Genomic DNA, 19,856 nt, shown 5'->3' on the forward strand with positions numbered 1-19,856 from the left:
GGAGTGCAGTGGTGCAATCTCAACTCACTGCAACCTCTGCCTCCTGGGTTCAAGCAATTCTTCTGCATCAGCTTCCCAAGTAGCTGGGATTACAGGCACATGCCACCATGCCCGGCTAATTTTTGTATTTTTTTTAGTAGAGATGGGGTTTCACCATGTTGGCCAGGCTGGGTCTTGAACTCCTGACGTTGTGATCTGCCCGACTTAGCCTCTCAAAGTGCTGGGATTACAGGTGTGAGCTACTGCGCCCAGCCTGGTGTTCTTATTCTTAGTTACCTGAAGACCTCTACTTATTGCTTGGCTGGTTCTGGCTATCAGGGTATATGAAGGGGAAGGCCCAGGGGCAGAGTAAAGGAAGTGGTTCCGTGTTAGTTAGACCCCCAGAGAAGCAGGGGAACTAACTCCTCAGAAAGTCACTTTCCCTTTCCCTTGGGCTGTCATCTCCTCCCAGCCCCCAGAACAGCCAGTTACAAATCTGGGTGTTTATCAGCAAAGTTATTGCTATTCTGGCTCCTGGAGATCTTCTGTAGGGACAGAAGAAAAAGATGAAAGGAATACACACACCACACCTACTCATGGCTTCCTAAACACAGCTCAGGGCTACACCTTGGTCCCTCCTTCCCCATTTTCCACCCCCTCCCTCAGGAGAATTCCCAGCCTGGGGCCCAAATAGTTCTGGAGCAGCATCCTGCTCTCCACCCAAGACCCAGGAACATGGTGCAGGCCAAGCTTATTTGCTTTGTGGTCATCTGTTCTCAGCTGAGGGAGGCCTGAGCAGGGCGTGGGGAGCAGCTGCAAGTCACCTTGGGTGACTGATGTTATCTGGGCCTAACGGTTTCCTCTGGGTAAGCACTTCCGCCCTCCTGTTTTCAAAGCCAGAAACCTGTGCTGGGGCAGCGCCATTCTGAGCACGAAGGAGGACTGGGTGGAGGGAGAACGGAAAAGGCCCTACAGGGCAGAGTTAGAAGACCTGATGGGTCATCACTATGTCCTGCACCTTTAAAAAGAAGAATGGAAAAAATTACAAGGAAAAGTGTGCATTGCAAGTTACCAGTAAATACCCTTCCTTACCACCGACTTGCTCTAGAGTCCTCACCTGTGCAGCCATGTGGCTGGGCTAGGAGGGCGCTCACTGCTGATTCCTGGGACTGAGGGCTGTTTTTACTGGTCCCAGAGAGCCTGACTGTAAATAAAAGAAATATCAGGCTCTTATTCATCTGAAGCTTGTACATGGAGCTAAGCATTATAAAAACAGCCACTCTTTGCAGAGTGCCTACTATCTTGTATAGGTGAGGAAAATAAGAATCAGAGAGGTTAACTGACTTGTCTAAGAAAATACAGCTAGAAAGTAGCAGAGCTGGAATCCAACCCTCAATCTGTCTGTTTCTAAAACCAGGGGTCTTCCGCTATACTCAGCAGAGCTAATGAACTAGAAGCCACCCTGGCACTAAGGTTGCCAGTGCTTTAGAAAGTTGGGCCTTAGAAAGTTCTAGGACAGAAAGGAGGCCATATTTCTAAGACTGGGACCCAAAGCAGCAATCTAAATGCCTGAAAGTGCAGGGAAGGTGCTGGGAGAAGCAGAATCAGGGCAGCCTTTGCAGCAGGAGCAGACTCAGCCTGTTTTCTTCACTGTTTCTCCACATCTCTTTACAGTGCTCACCATCACCTGTCTTATTGCCCACCTCTGTGATGGGGCTCCCCTCCCCTGGTTGAGTTGGGGTTGGGCCCGTGAGAATGCTGTGGGGTGGCCCAGAGGCTCATACACCCAGCCACTACCCTGCCACTCACAAGTCTCTGAAGGAATTTTCCCATTTCTCCCTGCCAAAGGGTCCAAAGGGGGCAGAGATCCGAAGGGTCACTCAGGGCCAGAGGACAGCATATGAACTGGTAGCATGGAACGACCCTAGTGCAGACTCCAGTCCCCGCATCCCTCCCCCGAGGCCTCTTTGCTGCCCAGCCAGGATGGCCCTGAAGGAGGGTTGCTATGCTGAGCCCTATGGGAATCAGATGTTGCGCATCTTGCCCTTAACTATATTTAAAAGGAATGGAGAGGAGGCCCTTTAGCAGGCAGCTTGTGGGAGCCAAAATTCCCACAAAACCGAACGCATCCGTCAAAGCAAGGTTTGAAGAAAAGATTTACCACTTCGGGGAGCTTGAAAAACTTTACGTGGATTCCTCATTTTTCTCCTCATACACAGATGATAGATAGATAGATAGATGGATAGATAGTGGTTTCCTGGAAAGCGGAGAGGAAAAGAGGTGAGAAGGGAAAGGTGGTCCCGGTCGGCGCCACGCAGGGCTCCTCTTTTGGGAGAACACAGACGCCTTCCACCAGGGAGGGTCCTCGAACTCCACCCAGGAACTGCAGGGGAACCAGGTATGACAATAATGCGATTTTAAAAAGAAGGAGCGGAAGAAGGAAAGCAGGAAAGATGGACACTGAAGAAGGAAATCGAAAAGAGGGGAAATAAAAAGAATTAAAGGACCACTCTAATTCTTGGAGGGGAGGGGGAAAAAAAGACCCATTAAGGGACCGAAGGGTTGAGAAGGACTGAGACCGTGGCAAAGCCCAGAGTCCTGAGAAACTTCGCGAGAAAGAGGGGCCCGGCGGCTGCCCATCCCCATGTTTGGGCACACGGAGTCGTGGCTCCTGCTCTTGAGTCCTGCCCTGGGAGGGACAGTATCTGTTTAGATTTGCGTCTAAATTTAAACCCTGATCGCCGGCCTCTCTCCGCGCTCCCCACCCTCCCCTCTCCTCCCTCCCTCCTCCTCCTTCCTCGTTCTCTCGCGCAGGGCCCCCGCGGCCGGGGCAGTCCCGCAGCCGAGCGCAGCCGGGCGCGCGCCGCTGCCCACTCGCCCTGTGCCCGCCGCAGCCCAAACCTGGCCCCGGCCGGGAGGCGAGAGGACAGCGGGGATCGCGAGCTCCGGCCCGAGCGAGCGGGCGCGTCTGCAGCAGAGTCGGCACCTGAAGGACATGGAGGTAAAGGACCCGGCGTGGGGCGCGGGGCTGGGCGGCGAACGAGGTCCCGGGCGCCCCTTCCCCGGGCGGCTGCCCCTGCTCTGAGCGTGGAGCACGCGGCTCATCGCTGCTGCCAACTAGAAGGGCAAATGCCTGCTGCTCCGACGCCTCCTTGGTCAACTCCGGAGGACTGAGGACCGTCCCTGCTCCTACCTAGGAGACGCGGGTGGGCAGGCAGGGGTCGGCAAGGAAAGACCTCAGAGGGAGAGGAGAGGGGCTTTCCCAGAGGTCCGGGTATTTTGGTTAGGAACTTACATGCTTAAAAAAACAAAAGTTAGGTGCAGCCAAGGTTTGTAAATGGATAAACGTGCGGGCAGAAACTCTGCAAGAAGGCAGAAGCCCTTGCATCTGAAGAGATGGGTAGTGAAAGAGAAACAGCTGGCAGCACGAGGCCAGCACATCTTCGTGGGTCTGTGGCTTCCCTTTTCGTTTAGGGAGTGGCATTTTAGAGTCCAGTTGGCCTCTTGCTTCTGAAGTCTTTCCTGTGTCTGTCACATCTTCTTCCATAACTTTTTGAAAAGCTCCCCTCACTGGTCAGTCGAATGACCTTATTTCTGATACAACTTAAGACACTCTTGGACACCCCTGCCTCTGAAGCTGTGTGTATGGAGGTATTCTGGCCACATCTGCAGGCTGTGCCAGAGTGGGGCCTGGCACTTCTCTGCCTACTTAGAGGAGATCTGGGGACTTTCCTCTTCTGCCCCAACCTCAGCAGAGGAGTAGTTGTGTATATTCCCACATTCCTCTGCACATCTTGAGGCTTCCGTATGTTTTCTCCTTGAAACTTAGACCTAATATGTAGCCCTAAGTCAATCTTAGTCTGACTTGGGGCTTTTGAGAAGGTGCAAATGTTATATAGTTTTAAAGGTGATTCCCACTCATATTCAAAAGGAAACCTGTGTTGCTCACTAGACTATGGTTAGTGCAATCAAGATTCACAGTTAGCTCCACTATCTTCCCCGCTCCAGGCTCTGTGCCTGGGCCCTGGTTGTCCGTCCGTCCGTCCGTCTGTCTGTCCGTCTGTCCGTCCTTCCTTCCTTCCTTCCTCTTTCTCTTTCTTTTCTTTTCTTTCTTTTCTTTCGAGACAGAGTCTTATTCTGTTACCAGGCTGGAGTGCAGTGGCACAATCTCAGCTCACTGCAACCTCTGTCTTCCAGGCTCAAAGGTTCCTCCCAAGTCGGCCTCCCAAGTGGCTGGGACTACAGGTGTGTACCACCATGCCTGGCTAGTCTTTAAATTTTTTGTGGAGACAGGTTCTCACTATATTGCCCATGCTAGTCTTGAACTCCTGGGCTCAAGTGATCCTCCACCTTGGCCCTCCAAAGTGCTAGATTTGCAGGCATGAGCCACGACACCTGGCCCTGCTTGTCTTTTCTAAGCTAGACTCCGTGCTTGCCTGCAAAGCTTCATGACTTCTCTAAGGGAGCAATAAGTTTGTGACTTAGAGAAGTCACGAAGGTGTATTCAGGCATCCAGCCCAACCAGTTGTCTTCAAGGAACAGGGAATCACCTTCAAGGAGACTTTACAGAGTGCAAGAGCCACTGGAAGCTAAGATGGACCCTCCACAGAAACATTTGCAAGGCCAGGAAACTTGGGCAGATTAGGGCTGCGGGTGAAGCATGCACACAGCAAAGCTCAGCAGGTGGTGTACACACATCTACCCAAAGATCACACAAGCATAAAGCAACAGGGTTCTCTCTTAGCTGGCCACTGCTTCAAGGTAAAGGAGGGAAATGGCCCAGGCAACGCCCAGCTTCTTGGGTTGGATGAAGGCTCCTTAAGAAATTGTTTTAGAAGTGGCTTCCCTCTTTTGGAAGAGTACAAGGTGGGTTAGGCCCCAGGCTGCAGTTTCACTATGATGTGTGACCTGTCTAACCTCTTGAAGAAATGGATTGGAGATAAGAGGAACACAACTCTTAGACTGAGAGCAGGTTGCTGCTGGAGGGCCGAAGGCAAATGCGAACTTCGTCCTGAGAAAACAGGGAGGGTCTCCTTCCACAGAGGCACTTTCTCCCCACTTGGTTGAGTAAGGAACAGTGTATGGCGGAGGCCCCGAAACTATCAGCTGAGCAACTTCCTGTGTGGCTTGGGGGGTGGAGGGGATTGCAGAAACAGAGAAGACTCTTCCTTGCTGAGATGTGTAGTAACTTATGTAGGATTCTACCAAGATACCAAAATCACCCCTGGTCTAGGTTTTGGGAGGGACACAGGGAGGGAATGGCTCAGCCTGCCAGAAGCCTGGCAAATCACCCTGCATCTATTGCAGGACATCAGTTTGCTGTTTGGGCAGTGGCTGCTATTGAAGTTTCTTTGTCATAATGCTGGGGGAAAAAAGAAAAGGAACACCTGCAATTGCCAGTGAAGAAAGTAAAGAGGAAACCAAGGGGCCCGGGAAGTGACCATTCCTAGCCAGGGAAGTGACCATTCCTAGCCAGGAAGTAAACTGTTCATGGTGGAACATGATATGCAGGAGTATGATTTGGGGGTTTCTGAAAATCTCAGAGTAAAACCCTCTTTCGAGAGGTGAAACTCACTTTTGAGACATGAAAAGGCTACTGTATCTGGGAAGAAACTAAGTTATATGACTTCTCAGTATGAGGAATCCAAACCAGAGGCTTACTCAACATTCATTCGCTAAATCTCATGTACCTATTGGAAGTCTTTCAGAGATCTTTTTTTAAAGTCACCATTACCATTATCAACAACATCAATCATTACTTCAGCCCTCAGAAAGCCCTTTGGGATAAACAAGGTATAGTATATGCCATCTGATCCCTGCTTTTTAAAAGCTCACAGTCCAATAAAGGGAATGAGACCGACTATATCCTGTCATATATATCATTTTCAAATGCATAAAGTGCCAGTTGAATACTACTGCAGATCTTAAGTTCTGCAGGAGTTCAGATGAGTTAAATTCAAAAGAAGCCTTGGAAGAAAGATGTTGGTGAGAGGGAGAAGGTACAAGGAATGGGCACGGGGAGAACATGCCAGCTTTGTGCAGCTGGCTGGGAAGGAAGGTAGGAAAGCAGTAACAGGAAAAAAATGAAAGTAATAAGATAAATCCAAGGCCACTGAGTATAGTAGATGCCCAGCTAAGTGAGTGAGTGGGAGCTGAAATCCAAGTCACTTGGAGGAAAAGGTTACTTTTTGTTCGTGCAAAATCTCCTTGCCTAGTTGAGCCTCAAATGGGTGGCTTTTTCTAATTCATGCAGAGGCCACCTGCAACCCTTGAAGGCCAGAATGTGTATGGCCCTGGATTCTGCCCCATGGACAGTAGAAAACTCTGAGAGGTGTGAGGCAGCTGGCAGCTGTGATGTAGCAGGGATGATACAGCAAAAATGCCAGTTCATGGAGTGGGCAAGGGAACCAGGTTAGAAAGCATCTTTTCAAGCCCAGGTGTATTCTGACTTCAGGATACAATAAGAATGGAGAAGGCTGAAAAGAGTAAAGACCACGTGCTGGAAGGGGAGTGAGAAATCACCAAGGCACCCAGAAGAGTGAAGTTCTCCATGGTGCCAGAGAGAATGGCAGTACCAACTTTTATAGCTCTGTACGAAGTCTTTTGCAGGCAGGAACTGTCTCACTGGTCTTTGAGTCTCCACAATGAGCACGGTGCCTGGCGTATAGTCATATAATTTCCTCAATAAAAGTTTGCTTGATTGCTTGATAAATGATTAGCAGAAATAGGGAACTCCTTCTCCTGGTCTGCAGCTCAAATGTCTCCACCTCTGGAAGCCTTCTGTGATGCCCACAGACTCTACAGCTCTCTCAGAGCACTTTGTTCAAGCCACTATTAGAGCACCAAGCAGAACTGGAACTGTCAGCCTCGCTGACTGTCACCCTGGAAGGCTCCTTGAGGGCAGGGGCCATGTCTTATATATATAGGGCCTAATGGGCACCAAGAAAGGCTTGTTGCATGAGCAAATATTGAAGAGGGTAGAAAGATCAGTTTTTTGTTTTTGTTTTTAACAAGCAGGGTTTAGCTATGTTGATTTTGATTGTTGTAAGCAGAATGTCCACCACTCCCTGAGAAATACAAACCTGTTATCAAACAAATGTGATTCTCCTCCAGAAGAGATAATAGGTGATGTTGTTGTGGATAGGAACCCAGAGGACAGAGGTGCGTAGTAAAGAAGAAGCTGGAGATGTAGGATGTCACATTTAAATTAATATTCTTAGTCGCTGAAATACAAATTGCGTGCGCTGCTAATAGCCTGAGTATGCTTGAAAAAAGTTTACGTTTCACTGACTAAATCCTTTGTTTGTTCAACTAAATAGGAAGCACACCATGCCACTGAAAAAATCATGAATTTCTAAATTAGGTGGAGTCAATAAATGAATCGTTTTCTCTGGGGTAACTCCAAATCTTTCCCAGATATTACTTTGTCACTCATGGCAAATACTGAATAAATACCCTTATTCAGTATTTACCGGGCACTTATTACATACCAGATCTTGTATTTTTAATGTTACTCAAAAATTATGGGGTTCTCATGTCTTTTCATTCTCACAGACTGTCGATGTGAGTGTGTGTGTGTGTGTGTGTGTGTGTGTACATACTGGTGTATATAATGTGTTCATTTTGTAACCTACTTTTTCATCCATATCTTTTTACTTCAGAAAATATTTTCTACCATATTTTTTAAAATTATGGGGCTAGGAGATAGAAAAGAAACGTGTAACGAATCCAAGTCTTAAAAAGATTATTTTGATATTTCACCGTGAAACACTAGGAGAAACACCCACAGCCCTCAGTGTTTTTTGACCCACCCACCCTCTCACTGAGCCATATGTTGGCTGCTGGTTGGAGCTGATGGGCCGTAATTAGGAATTGCACAGCCTCTGAAGCCAGAGTTTGGCTGGGTGGACTTGCGGCATGCCCAAATACCCCACATTCCTCTCTGGCTCCCACGTGCTCTGCGGGACCCTCACCGTCACACTGGCTCCCACTTAGCAGACATCTTCCGTTTGTTGGACTGTGACGACAGGGGGAATTTGGGGAGTGAGACTCTAAGGGCCCAGCCCAGGCCCTATCGCAGGAGAGGGTGAGTGTGCATTCCTGGAAAGGAGTCGGGTTTCAGAGCCTGATCCGCAGCGCGGCTCCTCACAGCACTGCGAGCCAGAGCTTGGCGCGCGCGGTTCCGTGGGAAATCTGAACACTGGCGGCTCAGCAGCCCCGTAATCTTATCAGGGCCGCAAGAGAAAGCGTTTTGGTTCCAGAGAAATCTGAAGGCAGCTCCACTTTCCTCCAGTAATAATATTTAAGTCTGTGGAGCCAGCCTGACCACCCCTACTCAACTCATTAGAATCTAAAAATCTCAGAGCTCCGGGTGAAACAAAACAATTTTTAACTGCCCTCTGCCATATGATAAGGGGATAAACCAACTTACCAAGAGCTGTCCTGAGGATGTAGGCACTATTGGACTTTCGGAAAGCCAACAGCTTGCATTTTTTCTCTTATCTGGGGAGTAGTTCAGTCCAAGCCTTCGGAGGTAAGACAGAGGGATAGTTCTCGTAGTATCAAAGTTTCTGTGATGTTTCAGACACAGGATGAACGCTGTGTTGCCACCACCAACAGGATTTCCCTCGGACTCTCTGGGAGCTCATCACCAGCGCCGGACCCGAGTGAATACTGTCCTGGTTCTTTTGGTCTTCTGGGCAATGAGTCTGCCATTTTTCTTCTTTGGGGCTTCCTGAGTACTTACCTCCTGGGAATTATGGAAACAGATGGATAAGACCATGAGGCTCACCCTGTAGAGTCGTTTATTTGGATGGATCAAATCCTCTTCCAGGGGAAGGGCCTCCAGCCGGTGCAATTCCAAGTCTCAGTGACTCCCTAAGAGAGGTGCAGGGCCCTTACCTCTGTAAGAGACCCCTCTGAGATGCCATTAGAGCCCATCCCTTTTTATTTTATTTTATTTTTATTTATTTATTTTTTTGAGACAGAGTCTTGCTGTGTTGCCAGGCTGGAGTGCAGTGGCGAAATCTCGGTGCACTGCAACCTCCACCTCCTGGGTTCAAGCAATCCTTCTACCTCAGTCTTCCGAGTAGCTGGGACCACAGGCGTGTGCCACCACGGCCCGCTAATGTTTGTATTTTTAGTAGAGACGGGGTTTCACCATGTTGACCAGGATGGTCTCGATCTCTTGACCTCGTGATCCGCCCACCTCGGCCTCCCAAAGTGCTGGGATTACAGGCTTGAGCCACCGCGCCCGGCCGCTTTTTTTTTTTTTTTTTTTTTTTTTTTTTTTTGAGACGGAGTTTCACTCTTGTTACCCAGGCTGGAGTGCAATGGCCCGATCTCGGCTCACTGCAACCTCCGCCTCCTGGGTTCAGGCAATTCTCCTGCCTCAACCTCCCGAGTAGCTGGGATTACAGGCACGCGCCATCATGCCCAGCTAATGTTTTGTATTTTTAGTAGAGACGGGGTTTCACCATGTTGACCAGGATGGTCTCGATCTCTTGACCTCGTGATCCACCCGCCTCAGCCTCCCAAAGTGCTGGGATTACAGGCGTGAGCCACAGCGCCCGGCCCATGCACTAGCTTTTTAGTTAGATTCAGTAAGCATACACTGAGCCTTTACTGTCAGCCAGGCACTGGGGAGCTAAAGGGAAACTTATCTATCGGTTTGCTGGCCCTTGAAGAACTTGCAGTCTAAGACGGGAGACAGACACCTAAACAGATTATTGCGGAGCAGGGATGAGTGCCTACATGCACAGATGAAGGACATCAGCCTGGGCTCAGGGAGAAAATAATTTCTGAGTTGAATCTTGAGGGGTGAGTAAGAGTTAACCAAGGGCAGAAAATTGGGAAGAGCATTCCAATCAGAGAGAATGACGAGAGCAAAGCTACTGGTGCAAGAAACAGCATGGAGTGCATGGAGAACAATAAGTAGTTCGTTCCTGGAAGATAGAGCAAGATAACGATATTTGAGGACTAGATGGGGAGTACAGGAAATGTAAGTCACAGTTCCTGCCCTAAAAGGAGCTCTCTTCTATTTGGGGAAACAAGATATATGCAAATGACACGACATAAAAACATGCAAGATAGTATCTTGATAAGTTCTAAGGTACATGGGCGTTCAAAGCCTCTTCTAATAGGAGGTAGAGAAAACTGGCTTCCTGTGCTGGGGATTCCTCCACAAGTACTGCTCTTCACCCATCCCCTGGCAGCCCCGGGGTGCAGAACACACAGGAGACCTCAATCTAATAGCAAGCACGTGCCTTTCTGGAACCTGCCCCCAAAGGCTCCTGCTAGAGAAATTGATTTGAAATAGGCTCCAGGTCCCAAAGTTTGGTCAAGCTCACCTAAAGCTACCCAAGTCCTCTTACCTTCATTAACAGAAAGAGGGCTCTAGGAACAGAACACACACACACACCTCTCTGTTCCTGCTTACACCTCCACCTACAGTCCCGCTCATTCCTTCCACTATGCCCACACATCTGGTACATTCCCTATAAAGCCAGGGTTTCTCCTGTTTGCCCAGAGGCAGCCAAGGGACGCAACAGGGTGGACTGTGGAGCAGCGGCCAACCACATGCATCAGCCCAAGCCCAGGTAAGCAGCACCGCTGAGCCTTGTGGCTGCTATTGTGCAATCCAGCCGCCCACGCCACAGGTCACAGAGAATCTGCATCTCACAGTGTGCCACAGCAGGTTTTGGGCCTCCTCTGAGCCTCCTCGCTAGAACCTCTGCCTTCAATAGTTCGTTCCCAACGCGTGAGCTACATGCACACTTTTCCCACCCTGCTGGGCCCAGACCCCGACCTCCATCTCTGAAGCACATTCCCAGGCCTCAGGTTTCTGGCTTGTTGTGCGTTAGAGATATGTTCGGGTGAATAATGGGAAATTCGTTCCTGAGCAGTCACACCAATGTCAGTGTGGGAGAGACCTACAGCCTGTTGTCATGGTAATTACTACCACTTGTTGAACGCCTACTATATATAGATGCTGTGCACAAATTTATCTTTTTTAATCTTCATAAAGTCGTATTATGTCAGTCTTCTAGGAAAGGATGCTGAGGCTTTGAGATGCTTAACTAATGTGCCCAGGGTCTAGAAGGTAATTACCAACCTTCTAACATTTGAACCTACCGTATCTGGTGGGGTCCTGTGGCCCCTGTTCTTCCTTTTGCTCTGGAGAAGCTCTGGCTTCCCACACAGCACCTACGTGGGCTCTCAGGGAGACCACATGCCCCTCAGCCTGGCCAGTCTTCCTCTAGCTCAGGCCAGACCACGGTGGAGGCCAGCCAGCTCAAGGCTTGGCACTTGTAAGGCCTGACACAGATTTACTCTGAGCCCTCCTCTGCACAGCTAAAAGACTTCTGAAAGGCTCTAGTGTCTCTGGGTGAAACTGGTGCCCACACCTAAGGCAAAACAGGAAGATTTTTCCACATTCATTTTTAGGACTTTGGAGTTTTGAAAGCAAGAAAGAGCCTTAGCAATTTCTTCCATCCTTTTCATTTTAAAGATGAGGAAACTGAGCATACATGATTTACCAATGTTCATACTTAAAGTCAGTTAGTAACGAAGTCAGAGTTAATCAAGGTCCTCTGACTCCCAGCACACCAGAGCGCTTTTGATCTGCATGTTTAAATGGACTCATGATGACTTTATTGGCTTCTCATTTCTGTGTATTGCCTTCTTGGCTCTCTGAGTCCTCCACACAGTGGTGCTCAGCTCTCTAGGTCTTCCCTAGCAAGCACCACTATCTGTGGGGATAGGGTTGGTGGGGAGAAGAGCTGTTTTTATTCTCATTGTTTTAACAGATGCCAAGAGACCCAGAGCTGAGGCCAGGAGGGCCCAGCCACCCCCACCGCAGCTGTATGCCTTGTTCTACTAGGCTTCCTTTCTCTGACGCCTTGAGGGGTCTTTCGGGGGAAGCCCCTTGGGCCCTGTTGTCCAGTCATGCCTGAATCCCCTCACAAAGACCTGAATTTAAGTACTGCAGAGGAGAACAAGGATGATTCCAAATCCTTGTTTTCCTTGGGGAAACGAATGGGAAACTCAGAGAGATGCCTGGTGCTGCAGGCTGCTGTAGAGTACAGAAGTGCTGCCCAGATGGAGAATCTGAAGCCAGTGGAGCTGGCAGATGTATGAGTTTGCGAGGGCTGCCCTAACATTACCACAAACTGGGTGGCTGAAACCAACAGCAACGTCTTTTTTCATGGTTCTTGAGGCCAGATGTCTAAAAGCAGGGTGTCAGGAGGACCTCATTCCCTACTAAGGCTCAAGGGGCGGCTCCATTACATGTTTCTTTTGGCTCCTGGTGGTTACCAGCATCCTTGACTTGTGGCCATGCCACTGCAGTCTTCGTCTCATCTTTGCCTTACCTTCTCCTCTGTGTGTCTCTCATAAGGACCTGTGTCACTGGATTAGGACCTACGTTGATAATCCAGGATGATGTCTTCATCTCAAAATTGATAACTACCTCTGCTAAGACTTTTTCCACATAAGGTAACATTCACAGGTTCCAGGGATTAGGAAGTGATCGTATCTTGTGTGTGTTTGTTTATTTTTTCGCAAGTCAGGGTCTTGCTCTGTCACCCAGGCTGGAGTGCAGTGGGACAACCATGGCTCACTGCAGCCTCAATCTTCCAGGGCTTAAGTGATCCTCTCACCTCATCCTCCTGAGTAGCTGGGACTATAGGCGTGCACCACCATACCCAGCTTATTTTTATATTTTTAGTAGAGACAAGGTCTCCTTATGTTGCCCAGGCTGGTCTTGAACTCTGGCTCAAGTGATCCTTCTACCACAGCCTTCCAAAGTGTTGGATTACAGGCATGAGCCACCGTGACTATCCAGGAAGTGATCATATCTTTTAGGGGGTCACCATTCACCCTACTATAGCAGGCAACATCCTATCTATGTAGAGGTAAAGGACTTGGGGATTATTGGGGTGAATCCTGGGTTAGTGTTAAGCTATATTATGACCACCCCCCAACAGCCCCCACTAGTACCTTAGGTGCAAATTACCAATGAATATTCATTGACACCTGTTGTGTGACTAATTTCCTACCTTTTAGGTAGCCCAATATACACCTCTGTCATCCATACCCCTAGTGGCCTGGGTCTCAGCTATAATTCTCTTTTCAGAGAGCTGCAGTTGGGATGGGAAGTCTGTCTCCAGGATGCTATGGAGCATTTCCATGTAGCCATAAGGATCACCCCCACTCATCTGGTCCCTTTTCAGGGAGATAGCTATGGTGCAAGCAGCCTGGGAAGAGCCACTCAAGATTATCTAGGATCACCACCACCATTGTAAAGGACCATGCCTAGCAAGATTATAAGACCCTGTTCTCAAATATCTTATTCTTTCATTCATCCCTTCATTCATTTATTTAAAGACACGTACTAGGCTGGGTGTGGTGGCTCATGCCTGTAATCCCAGCACTTTGGGAGGCCAAGGTGGGTGGATCACAAGGTCAGGAACTTGAGACCAGCCTGGCCAATATGGTGAAACCCCGTGTCTACTACAAATGCAAAAATTAGCCAGGTGTGGTGGCATGTGCCTGTAGTCCTAGCTACTCAGGAGGCTGAGGCAGAAGACTCGCTCGAACCCAGGAGGCAGAGGTTGCAGTGAGCCAAGATCGCACCACTGCACTCCAGCCTGGGCAGCAGAGCAAGACTCCATCTCAAACAAAACAAAAACAAAAAGATATGTACCAAGCAGCTACTAAATGTGAATTAATAAGACACAATCCTTGCCCTCAAGATCCATTACAGTTTGAAGGTAAAGAGGGGACAGAAATGAAAGAAATAATTATAAAACAGTGTGATTGGTTCTGAAAAGGCAGTGAGTAAACAGTCCTGTTGCATAAGTAGGAAGGCAGGCCAGCGTTGCTGTAACAGTGCCACAATCTTCATGGCTGAAATGCAAAGGTTTACTTTTCACCCATGTTACGAGTCCATTGAGGGTTGGCTGGGGGCTCTGCTCGGGGTCATCGTTTGTTCTCCCTCTGACACCTAAGCAGTGGGAGCAGCTACCCCTTTGCTGGTTGTCTTGGAAGATGGAAGGAAAGTTCTGGAGGACTCGCACAGGCCACTAAATGCTCTCTCTTAGAAGGTTCATAACGATCCACATGGCTCCACTTAACCACAGGGGCAGGAAGGACCATCCTCCCATGGCCTCCAAATGATGAGAGCTAGAAGGACTTCAGGAATGTTGTTAGTAGCCTGGTGAAGTCTTAGAAGCCTACACAGAGCGGAGGTTCTTTGAGCTATGTCTGGAAGTAAGACTGTGTCTTTCAGCCTGACAAGCGGGGGAAGACCCAGGGAGAAAGCATTTATCTGCATCACTCAGGGTTCATTCACTTGAGTCTTACACAGCTTTTGTGGTCGGAGATGTTCTTGCAGATTGAAATCAAAACTGCTTCACAAGCACAAATAATGTTTTCAATGATGTCAACTGTTCTTTGTGCTTTGGGGGTGGTTAAGAGGGGCAGGGGGGTTTGAAGGAGAAGCTGGAGGTACAGACATGCAGGAAAATATATCAGAGAAGTACACACCTGCGCTATTAAGGGATCTGTTTAGACTGTTTCTCAAGCCTCGTAGTCCTGGAACAGCCAGTCCCATGGACCATGCCATCAGGAGTTGCAGCTTACAGCCCAGGTGGCTCCTGGGAGGTGGAAGTCTTTGTTGCTATGTGAGCAGCATGGAATTCTCCACACACCTTTTGACTGGAATGTGCTCCCCCTTGGTGAAAGGGAATCTATGCCTTTTTTCTACATATAGTTACATAACACTTAGAATCACCATTCTTTCCCATAAGCCTTGTACATAAGCCTTGCCTTTCGTCCCTAAGGAAGGAGTTAGTGAAAGTCACCCTGCAAGTAACATTGGAATTAGGCAGTAGAACTTGAAGAAATGGTAGCAACAGACTTTTCTCTGTTCCCTTAAGGCTTTCTTTGCCTGATTTTTGAATTTGTAATAGATCAAGGGGGATGCTGTGCAGAGAAAGACTATCAATCCTGGGTTTTAGGTTCAGGGTCAGTTCTCCCCTCTGTAAACCTGGTACCTGCTCTACCTACCTTCTAGGGCTATTTTGAAAAGGAAGTAAGATTATGCATGTAATGAATATCTTATGGAAGTAACCTTGAAATGTTCAATTATTTCACAAATGCATGGTGGTGATGTTATTAGTATTTATTAAAGTGATATTGTAAAAAATTGTAACAACTTGAGTGTGTCTTCTGTAAGAAAGCACTGGTGCTCTCTGTGCCTAGTGGAAGGTGGCGAAGAGAAGGCAAAAAGTGACATTGGTGAATATGAGCAAAATGAACCTTACCGATATAAGGACAAAGAGGCTTCTTATAGCATAAAAGAGGTTCTGAGCTGTGCAACAGTAATAGGGAAAATACTTTACACTTCTACCACACTTCCTTTTCAAAGTACTTTCCCCTGTCTCCTCAGCTAAACTGTAAGCTCTGCTAATCCCCATCCTAGGTCCCAACATCCTATGATGAGCATAATATATGTTCATGGCACCCTGTGAGTAGATGCAGGAATGCAGGCTTCATATGCCACAGGGGGAGGCAGTGCAATGACTTGAGGGTTAGGAGCACAGAGAGCCATATGGCTGGGTTTGAGTTTTGACTTTGCCTTTTACTAGCTTGTGACCTCTCCGTGCCTTGAATTTTCCATTTGTAAAATGGCAATAATGGTAACACCTACCTGACGGGTTGTTATGAGGTGTAAATGAGTCAATGGTGTGTGATGATTGTATAATGGTTGTGTAATGGTTGTATAAAGTGCACACTAGGTGTGATATAATTGTTTATTGATTAGGGAAGGGGGCTTTTATTATCATTTAGAAGAGACCCGCCTCCTGTGCTTTTGGTGCAGCTCGGAATGGGACACGGGATGGACGAGAAGACATCTGAAGTTCTCCAGGCTGAGAGTTTGACAGACGGGTGGTTACTGCATCCTGCATGTAAAACTCTGCTGGCAGAGCTCTCTGGACTTCTGTAGGAGGCTGGGTCTTGGGGGCAATGCTGGAACAGTGTCCCACATAAATCCAGACTAGAACCTGGGAGACTAGGGGAGCCTTGGGCATAGAATGGCAAATCCAAGCATTAGGCTTATGAGCAGCCAAGACCAGCAAGAAGAAGGGAGTCTCCTTGGCTCAAGAAATACATTTCAGCCAAGTGCAGTGGTTCATACCTGTAATCTCAGCTCTTTGGGAGGCTGAGGCCGGAGGATCACCTGAGGTCAGGAGTTTGAGACTAACCTGACCAACATAGAGAAACCGTGTCTCTACTAAAAATACAAAATTAGTTGGATGTGGTGGTGTGTGCCTGTAATCCCACCTACTTGGGAGGCTGAGGCAGGAGAATCACTTGAACCCCAAAGGCAGAGGTTGCATGAGCTGAGATTGTGCCATTGCACTCCAGCCTGGGCAACAAGAATGAAACTGAAAAAAAAAGGAAGGAAGGAAGGAAAAAAGAAATACATTTCAAAGGGAGGGAAGGAGAGCAGATGGCAAGCGTATTTTGTGTGTTCACCCTGGTAAATCAGTGAAACGAGGAGGTAGGAAACGGGAAGGAGGGCAGTGTGGAGTAGAGCTTCCCTTCCACTTCCTCCCTCACATGCCTGAGTTACCTGTACCCTGACAATTCCTTACCTTTCACACCTCTGTGGGGAGGCCTCTGCTAGGGAGCTGAACAGGGTGGGATTCGGAGACTGCTAAAACAGCTGCAGGGACAGACAGTAAGAGGCTAAGCATTCAAACCAGAGCCCCTCTCCCTATCTAAGCTGACATCAGTCCTGATCTTTCTGACTGGGCTTAAGGAGTTGAGTGCTTTCCTGTGCCAACAAGCGTATTCGGATTTCTCATGTGGTCACATTACTTGTATTACAAAGGATTTTTGGCACGGTGCATTCAGTGCAGGTTGAACTACCTGGCCCAAAGTACTTTGATTAAGGACCCCAGGTCTTTCCTGAAGAAAGTCTCCCGTGGCAGGCCACAGGGCTCTATCCTTGGCCCTAATTGTTAAACATTTTTGTTAATGACTTGGATGAAAAATAGAAAGAATCCAGATGACCCACAACTGGGATAGTTAATATGCTACGTGACATACTCGAGTTCAAAATGATTTATATAGGATGGGATTCTGGGCCAAAACCAACATCATAAAATTAAACAGGGATGAATGTAAAATCCTCTGCTTAGCTTTAGGAAAATTTCATGCACCAGCATAGGACAGACCTTGCTTGGAAATACGCATGCATTTGTGCCACAAATATTTATTGGGCCTACTGTATGAGAGCTGCTGTCTGGATTCCTGGAGGGAGTAAAATATAAAGACAGCATCTCAATACACTGAAGGGTCAGTAGTGGTGGTGCCAAGAAGTAAGATGTGTCCCCAGATAAAGCAGGGCACAGGATATGCTAAAGTGTTATATAAGCAAAGAGACCACGAGGCTGGGGAATTTCACAGAGAAAGAACATCCTCAACTTGTGCAATTGAAGAAGGCTTCTTGGGAGAGGGTGACATCAGAGTGGCCACCAAAAACTAGGAAGAATTTTTTAAACAGGTGGTAATAATGAAGGGGCGAAGAAGGGAAGGGTGGTGAGAAGCTAGTGTGATGAGGAGAAGAAATGAAGGATGCCCATGGGGAAACTGAGTGCCCTGAGTGACTAGGGTGGAGGACCTCTCAACCCACGTGTGTGTGTGGGTGCACATGTGTGCACACAGCGGGTGGGGAGAGGGCAGTAGACACAGCTGGAAGGACCGAATGCAGTGAGATGGTGCACACACTGAGGGGTCAGCATTGATGCTGCCTGCTTCCCTCAGCCCGAAATGAAGGTCCTTGCAGAGTGGGGCTCCCAGGATGCAAGGAGCGCTGGAGGGCCCTTAATTAATCTAGAGGCTGAAATACCAGTTGAGAGGCCAGGGCACCGGTGAGAGGTGGCCTTGAGAACGGAAAGGCAATGAAGCTGCAAAACAAACTGCGGGAAGAATCCACGGTGCAGATTTGGTATTTCATTGAAGGCTGTCACAGGGGCGGGGGTCAGAGAGAAAGCCATCAGAATGACTGCGTTTTCCATCTAGGAACACGGCGAACGTTACTCGTTGGGAGTACAGAAAAGGCTGAGTTTTGGTTGAGGCATTGGCAGGACACCACGTTGGAAATTGAGCCGTGGAGTTTGGAGGGCGTTGGGCCGAGGCGCAGCTGGGCGGTCATCAGCGCAGCAGTGGTCCTGCAGGTCTGGGTGGCAGCGGCAGCTATGCAGGGAGAAGCACGCCAAGGACAGCTCGGGACGGCCCTCACATTTGAGGAACGCCAGGAAGGCTAAGCACAGGGAAAGAGGGCTCGGGAGTTGTAGCTGACCAAAACTAATGCTTTAAAAAAAAGAAGAAGAAGAACATGTAGAAAGACTCAATTTTGTTTGAGACTTAGAGTTTCTTTTTCTTTTTATATACTTTGAGTTCTGGGATACATGTGTGCAGGTTTGTTACATAGGTATATGTGTACCGTGGTGGTTTGCTGCATCTATCAACCCGTCGTCTAGGTTTTAAGCCCGGCATGCATTCGCTATTTGTCCTGATGCTTGAGTTTCTAATCCTGGCCAGGCATCCTCCCCAGGACTCTCCTTTGTGTGACACTCTTCTATAGAGCTCTTTCTCAAGCTCAGGGAATGGAGGTCTCAGGAGAAACAGGATCCTCAGAATTTCTGGGACGTAACCCGAAAGCTAGGGTAGTGGTAGCCAGGTAGCAAAGGGGGTAGAGGCTGGCGCAGTGGCTCATTCTTGTAATCTCAGCACTTTGGGAGGCCAAGGAGGGCAGATCACCTGAGGTCAGGAGTTCGAGACCAGCCTGACCAACATGGTGAAACCCCGTCTCTCCTAAAAATACAAAAGTTAGCTGGGTGTAGTGGTGCATGCCTGTAATCCCAGCTACTTGGGAGGCTGAGGCAGGAGAATCGCTTGAACCTGGGAGGCGGAGGTTGCAGTGAACAAGATCACATTACTGAACTCTAGCCTGGGCAACAAGAGTGAAACTCCATTTCAAAAAAGAGAGAGACAGAGAGAGAGAGAGAAAGGGGTAGAGGCAACAGAATTACTTGTCCATTAGGGACATGTCTTTAAGTGCTTTTAGTGTTAATCAGGCTGCACGTTCCATAGCAAATAATTTATAGCCCACAGCCATGCATTGGAAAGACCTGCATGAGACATGTTCTTATTTTTAAAACAAGGGGACGTGTGCAGTGACTCACACCTATAATCCCAGCACTTTGGAGGCTGAGGTAGGGCGGACTACTTGAGCCCAGAAGTTCAAGACCAGCCTGGACAACATAGTGAAACCCCATTGGTTTAAAAAAAAAAAAAATTACCAGTGCATGGTGGTGCACCTGTAGCCCCAGCTATTCAGGAGGCTGAGGCAGGAGGATTGCTTGAGCTCAGGAGTTCGAGACCAGCTTAGACAACACAGTAAGAACTCATCATCTCTAAAATAAATGAATAAATGAATAAATAAATAATACCAGTGCGTGGAGGTGCACCTGTAGTTCCAGCTATTCAGGAGGCTGAGGCAGGAGGATTGCTTGAGACTGGGAGATGGAGGCTGTAGTGAGCTGTGAGCACACCACTGCACTCCAGCCTGGGTGACAGAGTAAGACCCTGTCCCAAAAATAAAACAAAACAGTGATAAGACCACACCAATAAAATTTTTTTTCTAGAAGACCCAAGGACTTTGTTCAAGATATTTTCTTTAGTTTCTAGTCACTTTGCTTTAAAATATTAGTTTGTTAAAATTGAGCTAATCTTAAATATTTTAAGGTTTGAAATTCATCATCTTAACATAACTATTTTCCTTCCTTTTTTTTTTTTTTTTT

The 19,856-nt window shown here is 48.1% G+C and overlaps 1 protein-coding gene across 3 annotated transcripts in view; it reads left to right on the forward strand.

Annotated features, from left to right (window-relative positions):
• The first annotated feature begins 2,656 nt into the window (after positions 1 to 2,656).
• RCSD1 (RCSD domain containing 1) overlaps positions 2,657 to 19,856 on the forward strand; it is a 75,320-nt gene continuing 58,120 nt past the window's right edge. Inside the window, exon 1 of one of the 3 annotated variants that reach the window (XM_017534152.2) lies at positions 2,657 to 2,980. In XM_017534152.2, coding sequence (XP_017389641.1) covers positions 2,975 to 2,980 — 6 coding nt within the window. In that variant the 5' untranslated portion in view covers positions 2,657 to 2,974. The remainder of the gene's footprint in view (positions 2,981 to 19,856) is intronic. The other 2 variants (XM_017534155.2, XM_017534153.2) reach the window with 2 other exon arrangements.

This window comes from Cebus imitator, unplaced genomic scaffold (genome assembly GCF_001604975.1).
Source record: "Cebus imitator isolate Cc_AM_T3 unplaced genomic scaffold, Cebus_imitator-1.0 Scaffold84, whole genome shotgun sequence".
Lineage (NCBI taxonomy): Eukaryota > Metazoa > Chordata > Mammalia > Primates > Cebidae > Cebus > Cebus imitator.